The 26,001-nt window shown below is 45.0% G+C and overlaps 1 protein-coding gene across 2 annotated transcripts in view; it reads right to left on the reverse strand.

Annotated features, from left to right (window-relative positions):
* Window positions 1-2,901: 2,901 nt before the first annotated feature.
* NALF1 (NALCN channel auxiliary factor 1) overlaps window positions 2,902-26,001 on the reverse strand; it is a 343,012-nt gene continuing 319,912 nt past the window's right edge. The window contains exons 2-3 of one of the 2 annotated variants that reach the window (XM_083501319.1): window positions 22,983-23,154; window positions 2,902-8,200 (exon numbers count right to left, since the gene is read on the reverse strand). In XM_083501319.1, the coding sequence (XP_083357445.1) occupies window positions 7,908-8,200; window positions 22,983-23,154 (465 nt within the window). In that variant the 3' untranslated portion in view covers window positions 2,902-7,907. The remainder of the gene's footprint in view (window positions 8,201-22,982; window positions 23,155-26,001) is intronic. The other variant, XM_083501320.1, reaches the window with a different exon arrangement.

Genomic DNA, 26,001 nt, shown 5'->3' on the forward strand with positions numbered 1-26,001 from the left:
ACAATGTCTGAAATAGGAGATCAGGCGTGGGGTTGAGAGAAGGAGCAGCTACATAGATCGGGTGGGGTGCGTGCAGATCAGGTGTGGGGTTAGGGCTGGGCGATGTCAGGTTTTCAACATCGTGGTGTATCACCAGCCGAACATTGTGGTTTGGTGAATAAACCATTATGTTGAAACAAGCTGCATCAGCTCCAGCACTAAATGAAACTGCCTCAGCTCTCACCGCAGGAACTGAGGTGCTTTCACCCCACTGCTTCACAGGCTGGGGCCAATGCATCTGACCCCAGTCCACTGCTCAGCTGGGGGGTGGGAAGGCTCCCGCCCCCCAGCTGAGTGAGCCCCGGTGTCCCTGGAGGTGAGGTGGGGGCTCCTTTAGACTTCTTCAACAAGGGGGGCAGAACTGTGCACCCCTCAATGGAAAAGTGTGGCAGAGTCTGCACCTCCCCAGCTGAGCAGCTGCGATCCCACTCCTGCTCACATGCTGGGGAGCGGGAGCACTTTAATGGAGCCCCCACACCTGCCACTGGCTCGTATGAGCCAGTAGCGGGTTGGGGGGCTCTGTAGAACTGCTTGGCTGAGACAAGGGCAGTGGTGCGCTCCTGAGCCAAGCTGTGTAAAGAAGCAAGGTGTTATGTACTGAAGTTCTCACCCTGAGCCAGCAGGGGGATACTGTAGATAGTTTTCACTCAGGTCCACATATGCAAATAAGGGATTGAAAGTGACGTTCAGTGATTGGATAGTTACAGAAAATGGTTACTGTTGCTTTCTAGTGGAGCTCTATATAAGCAGGCTGGCTGAACCCTTCAGTTCAGTTCTGTTCTGGCCTGTGAATAAACAAGAGCTGTTTGAAGAATCGCTGTGCCGTCTGATATGTTCACCCACAACTTAACACAAGGGATCTCGCTTGTTTCTCCCTCTGCAGCGGTATGAGGGCAGAGCACGGTGGCGATTTCACTCAGCGGTATATTGTTGGTGAAATTGTCACCGCTCCTGAGTTCCTTGGCCTCCAGCGCCCGACTGCAGCTCGTCTTTCACTCAGCGCGCTGGGCGCTGTTAGCAGAGAGACTCAGGAGGCGGCAGTTTCACCCATGATATACTGCTGAGTGAAGCCGTCCTCACGGTCTGCCAGGCCTAGTGGGGGTAAGGGAAGGAGCAGTCACAAAGATTGGGCGGGTGGAGAGAGGAAGTGGAGTCATTTCCACCACGTGGTTTGAGTGGATGGGGACGGGGGGTGTGTATCAAGCGCTGTCAGCGGTGGAAGCCAACAAAGATGAATGACCACTGTAGCTGCTGCTGCTTTTCTGCTGACTGAGAAAAGCTGCTCTGCCTCAGTGCCAGGGGAAGGTAGTGCCACTGTGCCTTGAACAAATCAGCTGCCCTGGTCTCCCTCAGTGTGCCGGGTCAAAAACATTATTGCGGTGTGATTTCAAAACTGATTTTGGCCAATAAATGGAAAAATCACAGTGCCAAAACAGGCCATAAAATTTGTGATATTGCCATGCAAAAATGGCAACAATATAGTAGGGAGCAGGCAAGGGATGGGGCTGCAGACCCCCTGGGTGCATTTCCCAGACCCCCAGGGTTCCCCAGACTCCTAACTGGGAACCACTGTTAAAAACAGAACCCATATATATATATATCTCTTCAAACCCAGCACAAATCCATCATTTCCTGTTTGTCTTCAGTTTGACAGGTTTTGTTACGATATGAGAGCAACGCAGCTGCAAACTGGCAGCTTGGTGAAAACATCACATGATGTGACAAGCTGTGGGAAAGAATCTTCCCGGAAGTTCACAGGCTTAAAAAGTCTTTGCTCAGAGTGTAATATGAGACCTTCCTGTTGCATATGTGAAGGAAGTCTTTGCCACTTGCTTGCTGAACACTGAACTGTTCAGACATGTTTTTTGTAGAGTTGCACAGTCAGAAAATAAACAAGATGTAAAGGACTTTCTGGCTATCTTCTTTCCCTTGCTGGGATGCAAGGAGAGAAGGGGGTGTGCATTTTCCACGCTGGGAAATGTCACCTATCTAGATCTCCTGGACTGCGGGGGATTGCAGCCAGGGCAGATCACCGGTAAACAAGCTCGGGGAACCTGCGAGGTGGGCCAGCCTCTCCCGAGGGGGCTTGTTTTCCAACAGGTTTTACCAACTCAGCAGGGGCTACCATTACTGCAGATTCTATTGAAAATGAAAGTTATAGCCATTTGTTGATTTTTTCCCCCCATGATAGGGAATGGCATGGAAAATATCCGAATCAGTTTGGAACTGAAGTGAAATGGGAAACCTCTGAAGAGGTCCTAGTCAAATTGAAGGCTATTTTTACAAGACGCTGACTGAATCAGTGTCTGAACTGTATCTTGCGGTCAGTGCACACTTTTGATAACCACATCCTCCTAGATTTAGCATGCTTGCAACCAAATCTAAGACCATTAGCTACCTCCACTGCAGGCCTGGATGACGTATAAGCATGAATGTGTAACTGCTTAGAACCTGCTCAGAAGCTTTAGTGACTAAGAGGCATATAAATAGCTACAGTAAATAAAGAGGCATAATTATCTGGAGCAACTGCAAGGAGTGGTTATCACAGCTTGATTGAAATTTTACCTCAGGGAGAGAGTCAGAACTGGACCTGTCGCCTCCTTGGTAGGCCTGCAACTCAGGAAAGAAGGAAATCTTCAGCCTACTCCAAATTTAATTATTTGTTAATATTTTACTTTTTAAATTTTGTATTTAAGGCCTGTGTATGCTCTGAGGGAAAAGGCAGAAAAGTAGCCTAGGCGAGAGAATTTGTGTGGAGGCCATTGATGGCTTGGGAGAACTGTTGGGTCAGCCCTTGCCAGTAGCCAAGGGAAACCCTGTGTGCCCTGAGCAGAAAAATGAAGAGAAGCCCAGACAAGGAAATTCATTTCATCAACTCATGGAGAGGCCACTAATGGCCTAAGACAACTCAGCTTTGCAACATTTTATTTTAAAAATACATTTTAAACTATAACCCAGCCAGTAGGCCTTGCATTTTTAATGTTCTCCCGTATCACAAATTGCATCTGAAAGCCCCATCGGTTTGAAACATGCCAGTTGTGTGTTCCTGTTCAAAGACCTCTTTGGTTCAAGGAACTTTGGGTGGTGGCCTGCAATTGCAGCATGGCCTGGGTAGCACAGTTGGTTAGAGAGTGGTGCTGATAACACCATGGTTGCAGGTTCCATCCCTGCATGTGAAAGCTGCATCTTTCTGCATTGCAGCCGGTTGAACTACACGTTCCTCAGGGTCCCTTCCCAATTCTGTGACTTCTGTGAAATCCTTGAAGGCATGTTCCGCTTTGATGGAACTGCCTGGCACTTTAATGTATGTGCAGGATAATGCGACCGACGTATACTAGGGCATATACTGGGGCTGTAGCTCACTTGCTTTGCATGCAAGAAGGTCCCAGTTTCCATTCTCAGCATCTCAAGGGATGGCCAGGAATGTCCCTTGCCTGAAAGGCTGGAGAGCTGCTTCTGCCAGTCAGTGTCAACAGAACTGAACTAGATGGGCCAGTGCTCAGACTCGGTAGTTTACCCTATGTGCTTTACACAATCAAGGATCCAGGCATTGTGATCTCAAAAGTTCTTAGCAACCTTTGAAATAGGCAAAGAACTTCAGTTGGTTTTGCCCCCACTGTCTTTCTCTAGTTTTATTCCATCCCATGGAAAGTGATGTCGAGAGCCCCTAATTCTGATCGTGTTCCCCCTGCCCTCATTTCACTCCCTTGACTAGATGTAGTGAAAAACAAACAGTACCAGGAACCAGAAAGGACTCTGTTTTGTCCTCTTGCTATTCCCAAACTGCTGCATTGGACTATATCACACAATATAGCCAGTTACACTTGCTACCTCCTCTGTGTTGTTGTACTGGACAGCTCCTGTTACCTTTCAGTGGTTCTATGATTTTAGGAAACTATGCATGATGATACTTTTTTGGAAACTTTTCAGCCCAGCTCCATTATCCCGCAGACTCTTTTGAAGTTGACGGTGCTCTTGTACCATTTGTGGGTCTCAACCTTTATTCCACTTTTCATTGGTGTGCGGAAGGACAGCCTTCGATAGCTATTATTTGCAAAAAAAAAAAGTATTCTATCTCTTTAATGAAAGGAAAAGTCAATATAATGTATTCTCAATGCAATAAGGAATTAACATATAGCTCTGGTTGTGATCTATGACATTTGGCTTTGCAGTATTCATATATTGCACAAACTCTGGAATTTTCCCTGTTTCAGAAAAAAAATAAAATGATAAAACACATTGCGGTGGAGGGGGGAGGGCAGGGAAGTCTGGTCTATATGACTCTGAAATAGATACCTCTCTTTTTCTGCTTTAAAAACACATGAACATCATTTATCTTGAAGCCGGTTCTTCATCATGTATGTCCAAGTCATACAGCACAAGGAGAAATGGAACAAGATGGCGGTTACAGTGGCAAGATGCAAATTTATTCGGGCAAAAGTAATAGGTGCACAATATCAAGCATGCTCAGGTTTGTGCCAAGAAAACTGTTTACGGATGAGGAATGGATGGGATGAGCTTTTTGCATCATACATGATTAACAGTTCTCTGAACTTCCATTAGGAAAATCTATGTGTGATTTCCTAGCTGCCACTAAGAAATGATAAAGACCACACTGCTGGAGCAGAAATACCCTGGCTCAAATGATAACGTAACATCACAGCAGCAGTGTACCCGGGAATGTGATGTTCCTTAAAAATAAAAAAAATAAAAATAAATGAAAGAAATAGACTGAAAGGGGAGGGGGAATAGTGACAGAGAATTCACAGACCATGTTGACTGCAGGCACCTATTTTGAGTGTTTCATTACGTCTTTAATTAAAATGGTTTGTGCTTCCTTTTTCATTTTACTCATTGTTTGACTCTCTCTCTTTTTTTAAGCATGCGAATAACGTTGCCACTGTTTTTCTCCAGCTCTCTCTATTTCTCTCCCTCCTGGTGTCATCGCTTGAAGCCAGGGAGCATTAGAGCTGTGTTTTTCTCTCCCTTTGAAAGCACATTTTAAAAAGGGAAAAGAAAGGGGGGAAAGGAAGAGAAGGGAAGAGAAGGAAAGGGGAAGGGAAGGGAAGGAGGAAGAAGAAATGTTCCTTTCTGGTATTCTCTGCAGTTAGGTCAGCAGGAGGCAAAATAGGGTCCCATTGAGAAGAACCAGCACTTCTTCATTAAATGCCACTTTAAATGTGGGACGAAGAGAACTCGCTACTGTATTGGGGCAGTGCAAAAAATAAATAAAATAAAAATAGAACCAATGAGTGTCTTAGTCCATGGGTGAACCAAAATGATAATGCAATGAATGTCACAGAAATGGATGTTGTTGAATGGCCTTTGCACAGCAGAGGTAGATCAAGGTTTATAACAAACTGTTTACTGACCATTTACGTTTAAGATCAAGAGAAGAGGTCAGTTGAACAAGAGCTCACCTATGTGCTTTCTTAGTCGCGCGACTCTAGCAAACTCCCTAAAGTACTGCAGCCCAGCCCCCTTATTGCTGCATTACTTTTTTTCCGCAACAGACCAAAATGCTCTTTGAAATCTACATTCCACTATCGGTTAAAGCTTTCTCCCCACCCCCACCCCCACTCCACCCCTAAATTTTCAAAGTATTTCCACAGTAGAGTTATGAGTATAATTCATATGAGATGTGCTCTTCCGGGGTGGGGGTGGGAAAATAAAAGCACCATTTTTAAATGCCAAGTAGAATACCTGTGTGTGCACATGCGCAGTAAGGAGGGGAGAAGGGTAAGGAAAGAAACTGAAGCTGGATAATTCTGCATTTTACGTGCTTTTTTTGTATTTGCACAGGTCATTTTAAGATCCTCATTCTCAGTTCATAGCAAAACACTATCAAAACAAGAAGTCTTGCAAAATAGTTGAGCTTATACATCTTAAACAAATGCATTATTTTAACCTGCTAAAGCAGTAGGGATTTTTTTTGTACTTTTTTTTGTATATATCTATATATATTTTTTGCAGAACTTCACAAACCATAAAACATGAATAAAAATGCATATCAACACCGCAGTGATGAACAGAAACGTTTTCTTGAAAGGGCCAGGGGAGGATGGGGTTTTTCATAGCTAGAAAGTAGATAATTGGTTTGCTAAGAGAATATTTCCTATCTTTTTTTCCTTCATCTCTCAGCTACACAGCAAACAGCTCTAAAGTGCACTTTCCAAGTGTAGTTAGAGAACAGGAAGGAATGAAAAGTTTTTTTTAAAACAGCCCTTATTAACTTTTCCTTCCATTTATTCTAGTGTAAACTCTAAAAAGCCTTTTTAAAAAGCAAATTCTCATACACTCAGCAGGTGATATGATTCTACAAAGAAAAAAATGGGGGAGGGGGGAAAGACAACTGGATTATTCTCGCTCCCTGCCCCGCTTTGACTACTCAGCCCAACGTGTTAAATTTTATTGCACACTCATGGAAATGGTTTATCTATTATGATGACTATTTTTTTAAAAAAGACCCATTATGTTTTCTTTTTCAGCTGTGCTAACATTTAGTTCTGCCTTCGCCCCCCCAATGTCCTCATCTGCCTTTAGTTTCAAGGGGAATTTCATTAACATGTCATACTTAATAGACTGCGGACAGTTTCATACACTGGGTTGCTGCAGGAAACACACGCCTTATACCAATGTTCCCACAGCAATTGTGTGATGTGGACGAAACACAACTGCATCTTTAAATACCAGTATGCAGGCATCTGAGAACCCTGGTTGGGGGGGTCAGAGATTTCCAAGAAATGTTGCTATTTAAACTAGGTTGGGTGTGAACTCACGTGTGATGTCCACACATTATGTGTTTTCTGGGGGAATTTGTGGAGAGATAATCAAAAACTGGTAAAGGGAAAAAGGAAAGTCTTTGTTTTTTGCTGAACCTCTTTGCTCCTATAGATTATACTGACACGTGCTGCTCGCATGACTGCGGCAGAATTAAAAAACCGTAATTCACAATGAATGCCAAACTTCTCCCGCCACTGTGAAGGCCTCTCTCATCTAGTCATCTTTGCTGAGCTCTAAACATGGTTTCGCATGCACTGTCTTCCGTCCCAGGCTGCTCCTGTTCAACTGACCAGTGAGAAAGGACTGGACTTCTTTGAAAATGGGAATTGGAGCAACAGTTTGTTATAGGTTTTGTTACGTTACAATTTCACTGTCCGGTTCCACCTTAGAAGGAGAGCACTTCTCTTTTGCCTCCCCATCTCCTCACTTTGGGTTCCAGTCAGGTGACTTGTGCAACATGGGCAGAGGCTCACCTGAATCGTGCGCCCATTCATTGTGATTACACAGACGGAAAAGCAAGCGGGCATTTTCGGCTTTGGGGCACTGGAGAGGAGAAGGAGAACCATTTTTATTTTTTTTGTGGGGGAGTAGGGCCGTTTAGGGGGCAAGGTTATTGTTGTTGTTTTTTCTAAAAATAAAAATTAATCCATTAGTTAGTTATGCCATGGAACCACAGCAGTTCTTTCCTCTAATAGAAACTGACAAGACATAAAAGACAGAACTATTGGATGAACACACACAATGACTAGAAATAGATAAGACAGTGAAAAGACTTAGTTTAGCTCTGAGAAACTGTCCAAAAAATAAAATCCTGTATTAACAAGTGCAAAAACAAAAGAAAGAAACTCCAAACATTAAAACACAGTGTATAAAATGGTGTGAGAAATTTAAGTCACCAGACAGCCTTTTAGTCAATAAAAAGCTGTATTTGATGTGTCCTTGTTTGGATTGTGGCCCTTCTGCTGAGTTTTACCCAGAAGGCCTTTGGAGGATTGAATGGAGGGCAAAAGGACCCAGTCTCTTGTGTTTGACTGCAGTACATGTGGGCCTGCTGTAGGCCCATAGGAGAAGATGAATTGGATCTTTTATTCCTCATTGGTTGAATTATCTTCCAAAGTTGTTATGCTGCCAAAGCCCAGTTCGGTTGAGTTCTGTGCTGCTGAGACTGTTAGTACTGTATGTAAGAGAATTAGTACGAGAACACACAGTTTAAGTCTGCTGTTACACAGTCTTGATGCTGATGAAACTGTGAGTGATGTCCGGTGACACATCGAGTCACTTGTTTTTATAGTCCCTTTGGATTGGTTATCTGATAATAGTCCCCATCTGACATCACAGCATTCTGGTTCTGCATTGGTTGGATAGTTGTCGTAGAGCCCTGCAGGGAGGGGAAAACAACAGTAAGTGAATTCTGGTGACTATTTCACACGATAAAGAAGTCTTCTGAATGCATATATTCAACTAGAAGGCTTATTGTAATGTTACTTGATACGTATTATTGTATAGCTATTAGTGTGTTGCATTGCTTTTCTGGTGCTGCAAACCATGCTATAATTTTCTTTATAATCAAATGGTTCATGACACAGTCTATGTGGAAAAGCGCCAGACAAGGTAAAGTTAGTAGAAATAAAAATAGTAATAAAACAATAGATTCCATCCACCCCTTCCATCCTTCTTAAACAAACTTTTGATTCTGTAGCTGCTTCATGTACTGACTATTATTAGTGCTGCTCCTTGTATTTATGCTTTTTGCTGCATAATTTGTGTTCGAATGCTTGGATCACTGTTGCTTTTACGTTTGCTTTCTATTTCCAAGAGGAAAATGAAATAATAATGCAAGTTTTGGTCTTGATATTATTCAGAAGATCACTTCACCTGCCACACCTATCCTCTCATGATTACTTTTGTCAGGTATAGATAGCCACATAGAAAAGTGTTGCATGTACTGACAAATTTGTGCATGTGAGTTTTTAAAATAGGCTTGGGACGGATGCACATCTTATTTTCCTAACTGCCTTAAAGGAGGCTTCATGGGTGATTGCAAGAGCCTTCATGGTGGCAGATGATATAGATAGATGATAGATATTGCAGAAACCAAAGACAGAATCACAGAATTATAGTGTTCCATTAGGAACTTTTCTGTGTAGTCTTAGGGCTCATCCATGCTCCTCTTTCTCCCATGATTTCTAGATACGGGCCTCGTGATTTTTTCTTACGCTCTGCCCCTTTCTCAGGAAAACCTGAGTTTTACTGCTGAATTGAAACAAACATCAAGCAGGTTTTCTGAGTAGTGCCATTTGTTCTGATTCAGCAACAAACCATGGGTTTTTCTGGGGAAAGCTGCAGAGAAAACAAAAACCTCTAGAAATCCGGGGACAAACAGAAGAAATCAGAGGACAGGGAGAAGTGTGGATGAGCCTTAAGCCTTTTTTTTCCTTTTCGATTTTGGCAGTTCCTCCCCTCCCCCGTTATATTTTATTCGGCTTCAACATTGTTAACATATACAGTCAAAACCCAGTTTCATCTTCTGTCTTATTTTTGCCGATGTCCCACCCCATTTTCCATGGAGTTGTTTTTCCCCTTTGGTTGCGCCCTATCTAATTGCTTCTGTTGCTCAAATCCTGCTTGCGAGTTCATCATACCATAACATTCCTTTAAGTAATCCGAAAATGCATAAATTATTCCATAAGACACTCATCATTAGGTTCTGTTAATTTTACCAGTTCTGCATAGTCCATTATCTTACTTATCCATTCTTCTTTGGTGGGAACTTCTTCTTCCTTCCATTTCTCTGCATAAAGAATCCTAGCTGCTATTGTTACATACATAAACAGCTTTAAACATTTCTTTGGGTTACCTCTACCTCTATAATCCCTAACAGAAATACTTCAGGCTTTTTTTGGGGGGGGGGAGGTATACTCATTCTGAACATTTTTTTTTTTTATATCATCATGTATCATTTCCCAAAATACACTCACTTTCATGCAAGACCACCACTTCTTTTTGGCAGTTTGAACCCATTGGTGATGTAGCGTCCAATTCACAATATGTTCTTTTAAGAGTAAACGAGTTCACAGATGATTCACCCCATGCCTAGGAGTATTAAAGTAAAGGGGACCCTGACCATTAGGTCCAGTCGTGACAGACTCTGGGGTTGCGGTGCTCATCTCGCTTTATTGACTGAGTGAACCAGCGTACAGCGTACAGTCATTTGGCCAGCATGACTAAACCGCTTCTGGCGAACCAGAGCAGCGCACGGAAACTCCGTTTACCTTCCCGCTGGAGCGGTACCTATTTATCTACCTGCACTGGCGTGCTTTCGAACTGCTAGGTTGGCAGGAGCAGGGACCGAGCAGCGGGAGCTCACCCCATTGCAGGGGTTCGAACCGCTGACCTTCTGATTGGCAAGTCCTAGGCTCTGTGGTTTAACCCACAGCACCACCCGCGTCCCTCTAGGAGTATTAAGAAGCTGCTAATAAGTTACTGATTGAGTAATAACTATTCACAGTAGAACCTTCTATACCACTTTACATTAGGTATGATTCTGAGCATACCAGCATGGAGGAAGAGGTTTTAATGAAATAAATGGGGCTGATTTTCAAGCAAACGTGCTGAGGATTTAGGTGTACTTATTGCTCAAAAGCCATTTGAGGAAGTACCCTGTTGCACTTAATTCACTCCAGTGAACGAAACCAGCTGAAGCACCAGAATGTTAGCCTTAGGGTCGTGTAATTGTCACCATCTGTTTATAAGTTACTAAAAGTTCCTTTTCTTGTTCATTCCACTTACCTTTACTTCCTGCAGATAGGCAACAATAAGCTGAGGGGAACAGCCCAAACATTTATTTAAAGCTACCTTCTATTTATTTTTTAAAATTACTGTTACATAATTTAGAGCTGGAGTAGGCAATCAGGCCAAGCAGGATCTACTGGAAAATCTCTGGGTAATTTGCAGTGGATCAGCAAAAGTTTCTGATTCCCAGTGGTTAGGACATTACATTGTGCAGACATTACTTTATAGTCAGCTTATTGGTGGAAGTAGCTATTCAACAGGAAAACGAGAAGTAGACTTTTGAGTAAAAGCATTGTAAGGTCTATTCACTTCTGGTACCTTGAGCAAATTCCTAGACTCAAAACGTGGTATGAAGTACTCCAATATATACCATATTTTTCACCCTATAAGATGCACCAGACCACAAGACGCACCTAGTTTTGAGAGGAGGAAAACAAGAAGAAAAAAAAATCTGAATCTCACAAGCCAGAACAGCAAGAGGGATTGCTGCGCAGTGAAAGCAGCAATCCCTCTTGCTGTTCTGGCTTCTGGGATAGCTGTGCAACCTGCATTCGCTCCATAAGACGCACACACATTTCCCCTTACTTTTTAGGAGGGAAAAAGTGAGTCTTGTAGAGCAAAAAATATGGTAATTCTAACCGTATGTCTTTGGCACCTGACACTACTTAGGAGATACTGGGGCTCTTATTAAATATGACAAGTCTGAAGACTGCCCAGGCCTCCTATAAAGTATTGAATTTGGACTTATAGTGGTTTCACTCCCCTTCCATGAAGCCGCTATATCTTTTAGGATGTTAAGGAAAGTGAAAAAAGGGGTTAATTCTCCATGAGCTGGCAGAAACGTCTGTTTGCTGCCTCGCTCAGCAGCTACTTTGGCACTTATTTTCCTACAGGCCGGGTTGTTTTTTCAAGTTCCAACACCTCTCAGGTGGATGCTGTTGCTATTACAGTGGTACCTCGGGTTACAGACGCTTCAGGTTACAGACACTTCAGGCTAAAGACTCCACTAACCCAGAAATAGTGCTTCAGGTTAAGAACAGAAATCATGTGGAGGCAGTGGGAGGCCCCATTAGCTAAAGTAGTACCTCAGGTTAAGAACAGTTTCAGGTTAAGAACAGACCTCCAGAACAAATTAAGTTCTTAACCCGAGGTACCACTGTATAAGAGAACAATGAAGGCGTTCATGGTGAGTTCCAGCACCTCTTTTTCTAGAAAAATAGCACTGGCACTACAGGCAACATCTCAACAATCATTGATCATGTGGCTAGCATGACTCCTCACATTTGGCAATATGGCAACATCACTGTTTCCCTATAATTTGCCAAACTGTAAACCATAACATACAGCATACAGCAATTACATAATACATGACATCAAGGGTTTAAAAAAAGTCTTTTTTTTTTTAAAGGGAGTCAGAGTTCTTATGTTAACTCAGGCCCAGCTTAACTTTGGTTAGACCTCTGAATCTCCAGCACAACTCCCTCTCTCTTTCTTGAACCACTTTATGTATCAGAAAGCTGTTTGCATAATTCAAAAGAAAGAGAGCTGTTTCTGCCATAGTAAACCTGCTTCCAGGAATTGGCAAAGGTTTCAGGAATCAGTCTCTTGGATCGCTATCCAAAGGGCAGTAATAATAAGTAATGTGTGATATCTCCCACCTGTGTTTATATGCAGAGTCCGTCATCATATGAAAGCCTATTGTAGTGGACATCTAAGACCACCGAGGGCATCACCAGGAATCTGAACTCCATAAAGGTATTTCTTAAGGCAGCTGGCATGTGTTTGGTCAAACAGTATGCTCTCAAATGCTTTGTTCATGTAAGAGCAGAATTCAACTCTTAGAAGTAATATACAGTGGTGCCTCGCAAGACGAAATTAATTCGTTCCGCAAGTTTTTTCTTCTTGCGAGTTTTTCGTCTTGTGAAGCACGGTTTCCCATAGGAATGCATTGAAAATCAATTAATACGTTCCTAGGGAAACCGCTTGCCAGGCTGGCGGTGCGGAGAAGGGCTTTCCTCCACACCGCAAGCCTTCAGGACAGGTACGGGAACAGAGGGGAAGGCGCGCAGCGCTTTCCCTCTGTTCCCGGGGCTTGCGTGGGAGGAGGGTTTTTCCTCCCCACCGCCAACATTCAGAACAGCATTCTGAATGTTGGTGGTGGGAAGGAAAACCCTCCTCCCACCCCAAGTCTTCAGGAAAGCCATCCGATGCCGGGCGGCGGGAGGAGGCGTTCCCCGCCCCCCCCGCCCGGCATCGGAGCTTCGTTCCGATGCCGGGCGGCGGGAGAAGGCGTTCCTGCCCCGCTGCCCGGCATCGGAGCTTCGTTCCGATGCCAGGCAGCGGGAGGAGGCGTTCCCCCCCCTCGCCCGGCATCAGAGCTTCGTTCCGATGCCGGGCGGCGGGAGGAGGCGTTCCGCCCCCCGGCATCGGAGCTTCGTTCCGATGCCGGGCGGCGGGAGGAGGTCCGAGGACAGTGGGGAAGACGCGCTGCGCTTCCCCGCTGTCCCGGAGATTTCCCTATGGGCTGTCGTCTTGCGAAGCAAGCCCATAGGGAAATTCGTTTTGCGAAGCGCCTCCAAAACGGAAAACCCTTTCGTCTAGCGGGTTTTCCGTCTTGCGAGGCGTTCGTCTTGCGGGGTACCACTGTAGTGGTAAAGGTAAAGGGACCCCTGACCATTAGGTCCAGTCGTAGCCGACTCTGGGGTTGCGGCGCTCATCTCGCTTTATTGGCCGAGGGAACCGGCATTCAGCTTCCGGGTCATGTGGCCAGCATGACTAAGCCACTTCTGGCGAACCAGAGCAGCGCACGGAAACGCCGTTTACCTTCCCGCCGGAGTGGTACCTATTTATCTCCTTGCACTTTGATGTGCTTTCGAACTGCTAGGTTGGCAGGAGCAGGGACCGAGCAATGGGAGCTCACCCCGTCGCAGGGATTCAAACCGCCGAACTTTCCGATCGGCAAGCCCAAGGCTTAGTGGTTTAGACCACAATGCCACCCGCATCCCTATTGCTTTTTACCCCATTCCATATCACAAAAGGCAGGAAGTCGTTCAGTTGGCAGAGTTGCAATTCATTTTATGTAATTTAACTTGCTGCAGTCAGCTCTCGCCTTGATAGTTGACTGGAGAAGCAATTTTTTAAAAAAGGCAATATTCAATAAATAGTTTCCAATTTACCATAAAGCTGTCCTATTGCTTTTATAGCAGCACCATTTCATGGCTTTCCTCCCAAAGAATGCTAAGAATTGTAGTCCCTCTACCATCCCCCCAAAGAGCCCTTATAGTTTTCAAAGTTTCCTGGAGAGAAAAATGACTATTAAACCAGTTAAGTTGTTAGTGTAGCTTGTACACGCTGAATATTTCACAGTATCTACTGAATATGGGTTGAAATGTTTATTGGTCTCCACTAGGTGTCCCCAGTTACCTATCAAACATTACAAAAAATATAGCAGTGGTAAGCCATGCATAGTTCACAGAATTTGAAACACAACAATTAAATATCAATAGCACTTTGCTACAGCATTTGTGCAGTGTCTTGCTCACTGGCTGTAAAAAAACTTTGAGACTGGCACTCTGCAATCTATTGGCTCAAACTCCAGGAGCTGAGTTTAATGTTAAAAGCCAAGAAATATTTAATAAAAATACATTAAAAGCCTTACATGGACCACAAGTATCAAAATGTTTGATAAATATGTGCCATTATTATTGTTGTTTTTATTCATTTTCATCTTTAACCTGTTTAGCATGATTGCACTGAGACATATCTTTGTTTTATATTAGAGCATATGACATGCAACAGTTACATAAAATTAAAATAACAATAAATACTCAGAGAAATGTTTATGAAGATATGTTGTATTAAAGTGTAAATACCAAAGGGAGCAAGCGAGGCAGAGGTAAATGCAAAGCACTTGAGGCAGGTTATAATTAATTCATCTTATGTAGAGAGCCCTGGTTCCTTACATGGCAAGTGTTTTACCCAAGTAAGAGATTTTGCTACATATTCCTCTTGAAAGCTTAGCTAACTGGTCAAATGAGCTGCACTTTTAGGGAGATGGTGCATACGTTCCCAGGCAACTTCAGCTTCCTCCATATACCAAAACATCAACAATACATAGTAACATTTTTGGTATATTGTACTTGGCCACAACAGAGTCTGAAATTCCCTCACTGTGGGAACTTTTACGTGGACCAATGTCTCTTGGCAAAACAGTCAGCAGAGGGAATCTTTAGCAGAATTGATGCTTTGGGAAAGGAAGTGTCTGGTTTGAATGCCACAATTGGTACACAGGTTGTGTTAGTGGAGACAGGAATCCTGACTGTAGCCCCACAGATAGGACCCAAGCTGAAGTTGGCGAAGGTTTGAAGGTATATCAAGACAGGGATAGGTCTGAGCTCTCTAGCTACTGAATCTGATAGATGTCATTTAATTGTTTAAGTCCCTATCAGGATTTGAATTAAACCCAGAGACTTGTTTTTACACCAATATGAACTCAGGAGATGGACCAAATTCTTTTAGAAAGGTTCCCAGATGTTCAACCGGTGGTCCTTCAAAAGTGGCCAGTGAAGAAACCCACCAGAATAATGAAAGCAGAATCTGAACTGCAAGCAGGAATTCAAGCCTTCTTAGTAGGGGCTTCCCTGAATGTAGGAAATGGTTTACATTGCAAATATCTGTCTAATTGTGATTAGAGAGGCAGTATTGAACTAACCTTTCAGGAGCCATATGTACGGGATAAATTTTGGTCTCTAATTCATGATTGCTGATTGGAGAGCTGTTAATCGAATTAAAATGTTGTCCAAATAACAGCCCCACCCCCATTGCAAGTTAGATATCGGTTCCATGTAATTATTAGAAAAGGGAACTGCAGTCTGGAAAAGGCAACTTGAGAGGAAGGAGCAAGAAGTTCTTGAGCCATAACTCCTGCCTTTGTCACCTATCTTAGAATAGACAAGAAAGGAATATTCATTATATTGGCCTGAACATAGGTATTGGACGAAATATGCCTAGGTTAGAGGCCCAAAATTCCTAGTCTGTTAGCAGTCTATTTTCTAGAAATCAAAAAGGTCTTAACATACTTTCCTGGAATCTGGCGTGTTGGGTGCATAATAATTTTATTTGTTTGCTCCAGCAATATGATATAATATATTGCAAGATACTTTGTCTCATGCACAGAATCCTTCTCTGCTTTACAGGGTTATAACTAGCTGTTAGCAAATCATAAAGGGCCTAAGAAGTGGGAGCTTGGCTACCTTTATATTATTTGATTCGGTAGAAGATTTTTTGATAGCAGATTTTGGAATTCAAAATAATTACGTTTTGCCAGCACAAATAAAAACTGAATTAGGAACCATGTTTTAGTGTATAAACAACTACCATCCCCCTATGGTCACTGACCACCAAGATTTGGTCAGATTTAGCATCCCTACTGGGGCAGATTGGCCATAATTTCCCTATAGCATTTATACTTCTTTGCAGGGATTTCAATGTCCGAATTGTTGCAACTTCAGAGTACCTCTTGCTACTTTTAGGCCTATTTTACAAGCCTCTCATTGCTCTTTGGATAAGAATTATAGCGCACCAGGCCTGAAATTGTTGGCATTTGTATTCTAGCATAATTTATATATCCTTCATGGGAGTCCTGTAGACATTTCTGTGAATAGGTGTGTCAATCTAAACGTCTTCTATGGTTTAGGGCATAAGTAAGAAGGTTAATACCGTATTTTTCGTCCTATAGGACGCTCCGTCCCATAGGACGCACCTAGTTTTTTGGGGGGGAAATAAAGGGGGGGAAATTCCTTCCCCCCCCCCAAAGCAGGTCGGGGAAACCGAACCAGGTCGAGGAACAGCGGGATGGCGGCGCTGTGCCTCCCTGCTGTCCCCCGAGCTTGTGGGGCTGGCCGATGTCTGCCCGGCGCGAGGGGCGCGCTGCTTCAGGGCGCCCTTCGCGGTGGGCGGCAGGCTGCTATCCGCAGCGTGGGGAGCCCTGCGGGGAACTCCTGCAAGGCTCCCCACGCTGCGGATGTCTGCCTGGCGCGGGGGGCGCTCTGCTTCAGGGCTCCCTGCCCGCCGGGGGGCAGGCTGCTATCCGCAGCGTGGGGAGCCCTGCGGGGAACTCCTGCAGGGCTCCAACATGCTGCAGATGTCTGCCCGGCGCGGGGAGCACTCTGCTTCAGGGCGCCCCTCGCGCCAGGCGGCAGGCTGCTATCCGCAGCCTAGACATCCCTGCGGGACCTCCCACAGGGCTGCCTAGGCTGCGGATGTCTTCCTGAAGCCTGGAGGGTGAGAGGGGTCCGTGCGCACCGACCCCTCTCGCTCTCCAAGCTTCAGCAAAAGCCTGCATTCGCCCCATAGGACACACCCAGATTTTCCCTTCATTTTTGGAGGGGAAAAAGTGCGTCCTATAGGGCGAAAAATATGGTAATAATAATTTATTTACCGTATTTTTCGCTCTATAGGACGCACCTTGTTTTAGAGGGGGGAAAACAAGGAAAAAAAATCTCCCCCTCTCTGCGCAGCACCCCTTCAGCGAAGCTGCAGGAGGTGCTGCGCAGAGAGGGGGAGAATTTTCCCCCTCTTGTTTTCCCCCTCTAAAACAAGGTGCCGTTTAAGGTGCGTTCAGTCGCCTTCAGGCGGCTACCTTGGAAGCCTGGAGAGCGAAAGGGGTCGGTGCCCACCGACCCCTCTTGCTCTCCAGGCTTCAGGTTCCTTTTGACCTGCTCTTTGGGGCTGGCAGGGGGAAGCCCACGACCAGCCCCAAAGAGCAGGTCGGGGAGCGGGGAAAGGCGTGCAGCGGAGAGGCTCCTGCCATAGCCCCCCGCGCGCTCTCCTGGCTGGAGAGGTGGTGCACGGCTAAAGAGACTTCTGCCAAAACCGCCCGTCACCTCTCCAGCCGGGAGAGGGTCTTGGGGGGCTTGTTTAGCTAAAGCAGCCCCCCGGGACCCTCTCCCGGCTGGAGAGGTGACGCGCGACTACGGCAGGAGCCTCTATAGCTGCATGTCACCTCTCCAGCCGGGAGAGCGCGCGCACGGCTAAAGGCTTCTGCTGTAGTCGCGCGTCACCTCTCCATCTGGGAGAGGGTCGCGGGGGGCTGCTTTAGCCGCGCGCGGGCTCTCCCGGCTGGACAGGTGACGCGCGGCTATAGAGGCTCCTGCCAAAACCGCCCGTCGCCTCTCCAGCCGGGAGAGGGTCTCGGGGGGCTTGTTTAGCTAAAGAAGCCCCCCGCAACCCTCTCCCAGCTGGAGAAGTGGTGTGCGGCTAAAGAGGCTCCTGCCATAGCCGCGCGCCACCTCTCCAGCCAGGAGAGGGTCACGGGGCTATGGCTTCTTCGCTCCATAGGACGCACACACATTTCCCCTTCATTTTTGAAGGGGAAAAAGTGCGTCCTATAGAGCAAAAAATACGGTATACCCCGCTCATCTGGCTGGGTTTCTCCAGCCATTCTGGGTGGCTTTCAACAGAATATTAAAATACAATAGTCTATTAAACATTAAAAGCTTCCCTAAACAGAGCTGCCTTCAGATGTCTTCTAAAAGTCTGGTAGTTGTTTTCTCTTTGACAGCTGGTGGGAGGGCGTTCCACAGGGTGGGTGCCACTACCGAGAAGGCCCTCTGCCTGGTTCCCTGTAACTTGGCTTCTCGCAGCAAGGGAACCACCAGCAGGCCCTCAGAGCTGGACCTCAGGTTGACATGAGATTCTTCATAATAAACGCTGCTTGACCTTGGTACAAGCCTGATCCCAGCCTTGTCTCCTGAAAGACATTCAGGCATACCCCGGGAGTTCTCCATACCTTGGATAAGGGTCAACACATGCAAATTTAGTACAGTCCATTCAACTCCTGAATGGGGGCCATTAAGGAATTTGAAGGGAAAGCACATAATTTTTTTAAAATAAAAAAGTGATGTCTAAGTGGTCACTCTACATGCGTATCCCCCACACAGTTCAAGGCACCAACAAAATACCGTATTTTTCGCCCTATACGGTGCACTTTCCCCCCTCCAAAAATGAAGGGGAAATGTGTGTGCATCCTATGGGGCGAATGCAGGCTTTCGCTGAAGCCTGGAGAGAGAGAGGGGTCGGTGCGCACCGACCCCTCTCGCTCTCCAGGCTTCAGGAGAGCCCCACCGCCAGCCCCCAAAGGTCGGGGGACAGTGGGGAGGCGCAGCGCGCCTTTGCCGCTGTCCCCCGACTTGGTTAGAAGGCTGGCGGAGGGCTTCCCCCTTCTCCAGCCCCGCAAGCTCCCAGAGCGATGCCCAAGTTGCACGCAGCTTCGGCATGGCTCTGGGTCCTGTTCTGGGGGCTGGGGGGGGAATTAATTTTTTCCCCTTTATTCCCCCCCCCAAAAAATCTAGGTGCGTCCTATGGGCCGGTGCATCCTATAGGGCGAAAAATACGGTACTTGAAGGGAGAGCAGGCTAACTCATGACACTTAAACAGAGTTGCCCTGTTAAGCAGAGAAGGGGGAGAAAGATGCAATTCCAAAAACAGCCTCCTCTTTACTTCAAAAACGGAGAGATTTCTTCTCTCCCAGGAACCAGAGTGATCAGAGGCCTGTTAAATAAGCCCTACATTTTTTCCTTCCTGTTTCTGACCTGCAGGCAAGAAGAGGAGAAAGCAGCTGAAGACCAGCCAACCAGAACTGCAGGCTGCCACTTCAGACTCTTTCATGCATAAGAACTGCAAAACATTGCCACCTGTGGAGGGCGCGACGACTGAAAAATACGAGGGTCAACTGCAATCTGTGTATTCTTATGTGTTTATGGCATGAGCCCTCTGGTACTATTTTCAGAGAAACTCTTTTATTATTGAATGGTGATTTGCTGCTCCTGTTGATAACACGTAAATAATAAATTGAACGGGAGAAAGAGAGATTACAAGGTGGGGAGTACATGCTGTCTACCTATGTAAGGCCATTTCTGCTCACCTCACTGCTTATGGAGTGGGAACTTCTCTGTAGAGTCCATGTTTGAAAACGGAATAAAAGCACATCCATAAATGTTCATGGGACAATTTAGTCGGTGCACAGAACTAGTGATTCGGTCAGAATTATAAATGCTGCTGATGTACAGTCACACATGGTCTGAAAAACCAAGTGTGGGGAGACTGCTGGCTGCCTTCTCCTCAAAATGCTATTCCTGGTGCCTTATATCTGCTCCCTACCTGAGGCTGTTTTTGAAGACCACCTTGCAACTGGTAGCTATCAGGCTAGATGGGATCATAGGTCTTTAAAAGCACTATACAGCCTGCCATGAGTTACTGAGGGTGTTAGTACTGGCATACGAAAGGCTTAGGGCCCAAGTGTCTCCCCTAATACCTAATGCCCCCTTGCTTTGAGGCTGGCAGGAGAGGCCCTGATCCTCCTGACCAGCATGGTCTGTGGTATGGTGACTTGAGACAGGGCTTCTTCTGTGGTGGCACCTGTGGAATAATAATAATTTATTATTTATACCTCGCCCATCTGGCTGGGTTTCCCCACCCATTCTGGGCAGCTCCCAACAGAATATTAAAAACACGATAAAGCATCAAACATTAAAAACTTCCCTAAACAAGGTTGCCTTCAGATGTCTTCTAAAAGTCAAATACTTGTTTATTTCCTTGACATCTGACGGCAGGGCGTCCCACAGGGAGGGTGTCATTACTGAGAAGGCCTGGTTCCCTGTAACCTCACTTCTCACAGCAAGGAACTGCCAGAAGGCCCTTGGAGCTGGACCTCAGTGTCTGGGCTGAATGATGGGGGTGGAGACGCTCCTTCAGGTATACTGGGCCAAGGCACATCTTGGGGAAGAGCAGTTGCCATTAATTTTTAAACACATCAGTTGAAGACATGCCTGTTCACTGGTCTTTCAGGAGGTAAAATTTCATTGAATCTAACAGTATAATTATTGTTCTTGTTGCGCTATGCTGATGTTTTGTTCTTGTAGTTTTACATTTTTAACAATAGTATGTAAATGGCTGTATTTTCACTATGATATCTCAGGCACCTCAGCCTTCTTTGCAGACAGAGCAAAGGAGCATCAAGGTAAATAACAGTAACCACCTGGGATAGCAGATCCCTGTGTGGGTCTTCTTCCTACCACTTTGGGATAGGTAGTCCTTGTACATACCAGAGCTAGGCAGGTATTTTGGCTGTGCCATTTGTGCTGACTCCGGGTCCTTCTGCTATGTCAGACTTTGCAGATTTCTCTGGGCTTCGTATGGGCATATAAGACTCCCTAGTATATATATGTATTAGCTGTGAATGTCTAAAAGTGAAGAATAACTTATTCTGCCCTGCATGTTCAACAGAATTAATTAGCCATGATATTGTATGCATATGTTACAGTTAATAGCAGTGTCAAAAGCAAGCATGATAAAAGGTTCCTGTTCAATAATTAATTATTCTCCCTGCAGTATTGCAAAACCTAGAATTTCTCCTCCTTTAATTATGTTAAGGAGAAGATGTGACCAAAGACCCTTTTTTCCATCAGGAATTTGATGTGGTAGCTTAGTGAGTTATAGAAAGTATGCTGAGCTCAGTGTATGTGTTCTACACACAACAGGGGTGCAGTATAGCTCAGGTGCCACCACAATGCATGAGGCATGGAAGAAAACTTAAGAATGTAAGAAAAGCCCTGCTGGATCAGATGAGTGGCTCACCTAGACCTCACGGTAGCCAGCCAGATATCTATGGGAAGCTGGACCTAAAGCAGGCATAGGCAAACTCTGGCTCTCCAGATGTTTGGGACAACAATTCCCATGATCCCTAGCTAACAGGACCAGTGGTCAGGGATGATGGGAATTGTAGTCCCAAACATCTGGGGGGCCGGAGTTTGCCTATGCCTGGCCTAAAGGATCTACACTGGCTCCCAGTACAGTGGTACCTCGGGTTAAGAACTTAATTCGTTCTGGAGGTCCGTTCTTAACCTGAAACAGTTCTTAACCTGAGGTACCACTTTAGCTAATGGGGCCTGCCACTGCACGATTTCTGTTCTCATCCTGAAGCAAAGTTCTTAACCCGAGGTACTAATTCTGGGTTAGCAGAGTCTGTAACCTGAAGCGTCTGTAATCTGAGGTAGCACTGTACATTTCTGAGCATAGTTCAGAGTGTTGGTGCTGACCTTTAAAGCCCTAAACAGCCTTTGGCTCTGTATACCTGAAAGAGCATCTCCAGCCACATCGTTCAGCCTGGGCACTGAGGTCCAGCTCCGAGGGCCTTCTGGCAGTTCCCTCACTGCAAGAAATGAAGTTACAGGGAACCAGGCGGAGGGCCTTCTTGGCAGTGGTGCCCTTCCATCAGATGTCAAAGAGATAAAGAGCGACACAACTTTTAGAAGGCATCTGAAGGCAGCCCTGTAGCAGTTTTTAATGTTTGATGTTTTATTGCTTTTATATGTGTTGGAAGCTGCTCAGAGTGGCTGGGACAACCCATCCAGATGGGTGGGATATAAATAATAACATGATGATGACAGAGGACCACGAGGGCACTCTCCCCTCTGTCTCTTTCTAGCAACTGGTATTCAGAAGCAGAACATAACCATAAGGGGGAATAGCTATTGATTACTCACAACAGTGAAGTTGGGAGCTAAACCATTTCGCCATTTTTTCAGCTGACAGGCTGCATGAATGGCCAGCCTGATGTGCAGAATGCAAAGAAATGTGGTCCTTTGTTAAAAAAATAAAATAATAAGTACCTACGGTGAGGTCATAGTGCATTATTGGCAATATTAGCCCAACAATCACCCAGTAATCACCATCACTTACCAATGTGAACAGGGGCACAAAGACTGGAACTGCCAAGCTACAGTGGCAGGAAGTGGCATTGGGTTATGCAGTTCATGGGGGGGGGGATTAGGAGGAAGAAGGAACCCAAGAGCTCAACCAGCAGCAAGAGAAGCTCTCTCTAGACAGGCCCTGAAAGAGCAACTGTGGCTTTTGAACAGGCAACATGAGCTGGAGATGTACAGGAGCATTAAAATAAATTATACCCAATAGAAAGAGAACAAATAAGATTAGCCTGGCATGCACTTGTATCTGAGAACTGTAAGTCAACAGAGAGAGAGGGGTGGGTGGGAAGTGGTAACTGTTCAGACATAGGGCTCTGGACTGGGCTGGGGTTTTTGGGAAGGGCTCTTGGGTAGAAAGGAGGAATTTCTGTACCACCTGATAGCAATGGAATAGCAGAGTGATGGGGAAGCAGAAGCACAGACAAGGGCATGTTGTGTAGTGATCCCCAGCCATACCCACCCACGGGCATGTTGTTCTCAAGCTTCCTTTGGACACCTTTGCTTTACAACCTTTGAAAGCCTTTGGGAATGACTATACTTTGCCCTATCATGCGGTGGTGTGTTCAGAGAGAGACGCCAAATAACGACTGCTGAAATCTGTCCTACCTGTACAGATGAAACTGGATAATCCTCCATAGATGACATCATCGTTGTCTGGTAATATAAATGGACACCTTGTCTGAACCTCCAAACAGTATTGCTTGCAAGGAATTGTGTTGTTGCAGTGAGACTGTGTGACTTCAAAATACTGGGAACAGAGCCAGGCTTTGTAGACAGTCTAAGGAAGAGGTGGGGGGAGAGAGAGAAAGAAAAGAATCAGACATACAGATGAGCCAAAGCAACATCGCCAGGATTAACTATGTATACATTGCACAGCACACAATTCTAAGAGACTCTCACTCAGGTAAATTGCATTACTTTCCTTCCAGTTCCAGAAAATGATTTTCTGAAATGCTTTCTATTTCTTTATCCAATCATTGTCCCATTAATTCCATGAAATACATGCCTGGCTTGCATGTAATACTAAAACAGGCTTTAGCTTTATGTGGACAAGCAAGCTGCAACAACAACTAAGGCTCAGGATCACCTGCTTCCCTTTCCCATGCAGGTGGAAAGAAGACCTGTTTGGAGAATTGGCTTCACTTTGTTATTGTGCCTCAACAAGACAACCAAAATAAGTCCATTGCTCCCACATAGGTCCTTCAGGGAGATAGCACCCTACAATGCCCACAGGGCCCACACCTTACTCTCTGCGTGGCATTCAGTGCCAGTCCTACTCAGAGTAGTCCCATTGAAGTTAAGGAATATGACTTAACTTAGGCTCATTAATTTCAGTAGGTTTATTCTGAGTAGGACTAGCATTGAATCTAAGCTGCTGGGTGCTTCCAGATGAGGCTTTAATATTGCAATCTCACCCAGTCTTCTCATTTAAAAAAAATGAAAGCACTTGGAATCTCTGCCAGGACTTCCTCAGCACGCTGTATCAACTCCCGCTTATCTAAAGTTCTAACCTCACATTAATATGCTAGGCATGGGACTGCCAATGAGATATTCCAGGACCCCAGAATGCAAGATGGTAGCGAGATGAGGAGCTGAGCACATCAGTGAGATGAAGGATTCCATTGCACTTACATGGAGAAGTGAAGGGAGCAGCTGTGGTATTAGGCAGGGAGAGGTGGCCCCTGGCACCTCTCTCATTCGGCCCAAAGATCCCAGATCCAGAATGGGATCAGGGAGAAGAAAAAGGAAGCTCGTGCACTTAATTCAGATTTAATATGCCAAAATGCACTGGAACTGTGGTATGGCTGGTGGAGCTTATCTGGGAAATGAATGCACTGGAGAGTTAAGAGAAGGCATCAGCCATTTCCAAACAGCAGCAACACCTGGAGGAAGAGGAGAAACCTGCTTCCTCTTTAGCTACTTTGGTGCTGTCTGCCAGGCCCAGATTTTAAAGTGATTTCTGTCTGCCTGTACAGGATTTTGGTCCTGTACCTTTGGCTATGCCTCCGTTGAAAAGTCCCCTTAGCAGAGTGAGTCCAAATCAGTTTGGCAAAGTTATATACTTGAAGAATGGAAATAAAATACAAGAAAGAGCTTCCAGAAATGATACGCCAATCAGTTTGCCTGCTGCAGTTGCACCATGTAAAGTCAATCACAAATATTCACAGAAGGTGGTGCTGGTTCCCTGCAACTAAAGATCAAAACCCAGGTATAGCAGCTAAAAGCAATGTGCTACAGGGTTCCTTTGATCACTTAGGTGTCATGCTATATAAATTTGCTATTTTCATTTTTTTTTATCACTTGAACATCTAAACTCTGGGGATGAAAGGACATACGTAGAAACAACTGGAAGGACAATTAATTTGGATTTCATAACCGTGAGCCCTTCACCCCAAATATTTTTGGCACCGTAGTTCAAGAGCATATTGATCTACTTTTTAAATAACATGCTTAGATGTAATACTTTTCTACCTGTAGCAGTTAATCTTCATATATGCTTTCATGAATAGCTTGGGCTTTATACGCCTTTGAGAACATCTCCTTTCATTTAATCCTATGACTGGGGTTTCAATTTCTAGCCTGAACTCAAGTTTGGGCACCTTTCAGGTGAACGCCATTGCCATTATAAGAAAACAAGGAAGGCGTTCATGGTGAGTTCCGGCACACACCTCCCCCCCAAAAATAGCACTGCCAATGAGTGCTTTCACTAAAGTTCACCATCCATATTTGAACAGAGGCATGTCAACAGTCAGTCTCAGTAGCTGCTCACAACTGTAAATGTATCCATGACCAGTCATATTTCACCAGACTATCACACCAACTCGCCAGATTCCATCCCTCCGCTTGCTTTCTGGCTTTCTGAGTTGGGATCTTGCTCCACTCACTATTCACCATATTCTGTTGCCAGGATCTGCCCGTGATCTACGGTCATCCACCACAGTTTGCAAGGCTCTGCTCCTGCTAACTAAGTTCCAGCGAACCCCAGCATACTTGTTGGCAAGTCTACATGCAAGGCGTCTCTCCCTTGGCAGACAAGCAAATGCTGTGTGTACAAAGAAATCTACCAACCCAAGAAGTCCACAGATGAACTGCGCCCTGAGCTTCTTCTGGAACTAGAGAACCCCAGATTACCTCAGGAAACACATTGGCATTACAAGGGCTTCTTTTACAAAATCTAAAACAATATCCCAGAAGATCTTTCTTATGATGGGGCTGAGATTTTCATTTGTAGCTTTGATTTGTTTATACATATGAACCTTAATGTCATAAGCTGCTTTGAGTTTATATGTATATTTAAAAAGTGGGACGTAATTTTTAAAAATATAAACAATACACTTAAAAAAGTAACCTGAGGATGAAGCCAATAAAAGGTATATTTTGTTTGCTGGGGAGGGGTATTTATTTTTAGATTTTTTTATCTGCTTTTTTAAACATCTCACCTGCCCAAAGCCCCTAGAAGAGGGCAGAATGCTCATTTAAATAAATGAATCCCAGAAAAATAACTGCCTCATACAATTTCTTAATATTATTATTCTTATCTAAGCTGTTGGATGATGGTCATTTAAGCATTTCTGAGAGGATTAGTAAGTACATTTCTTCCACTGGCAATTGTAAAAAGCAGTAT

The sequence above is a fragment of the Podarcis liolepis genome (assembly GCF_965112155.1).
Source record: "Podarcis liolepis genome assembly, chromosome: 4".
In the NCBI taxonomy this organism is placed as follows: Eukaryota; Metazoa; Chordata; class Lepidosauria; order Squamata; family Lacertidae; genus Podarcis; species Podarcis liolepis.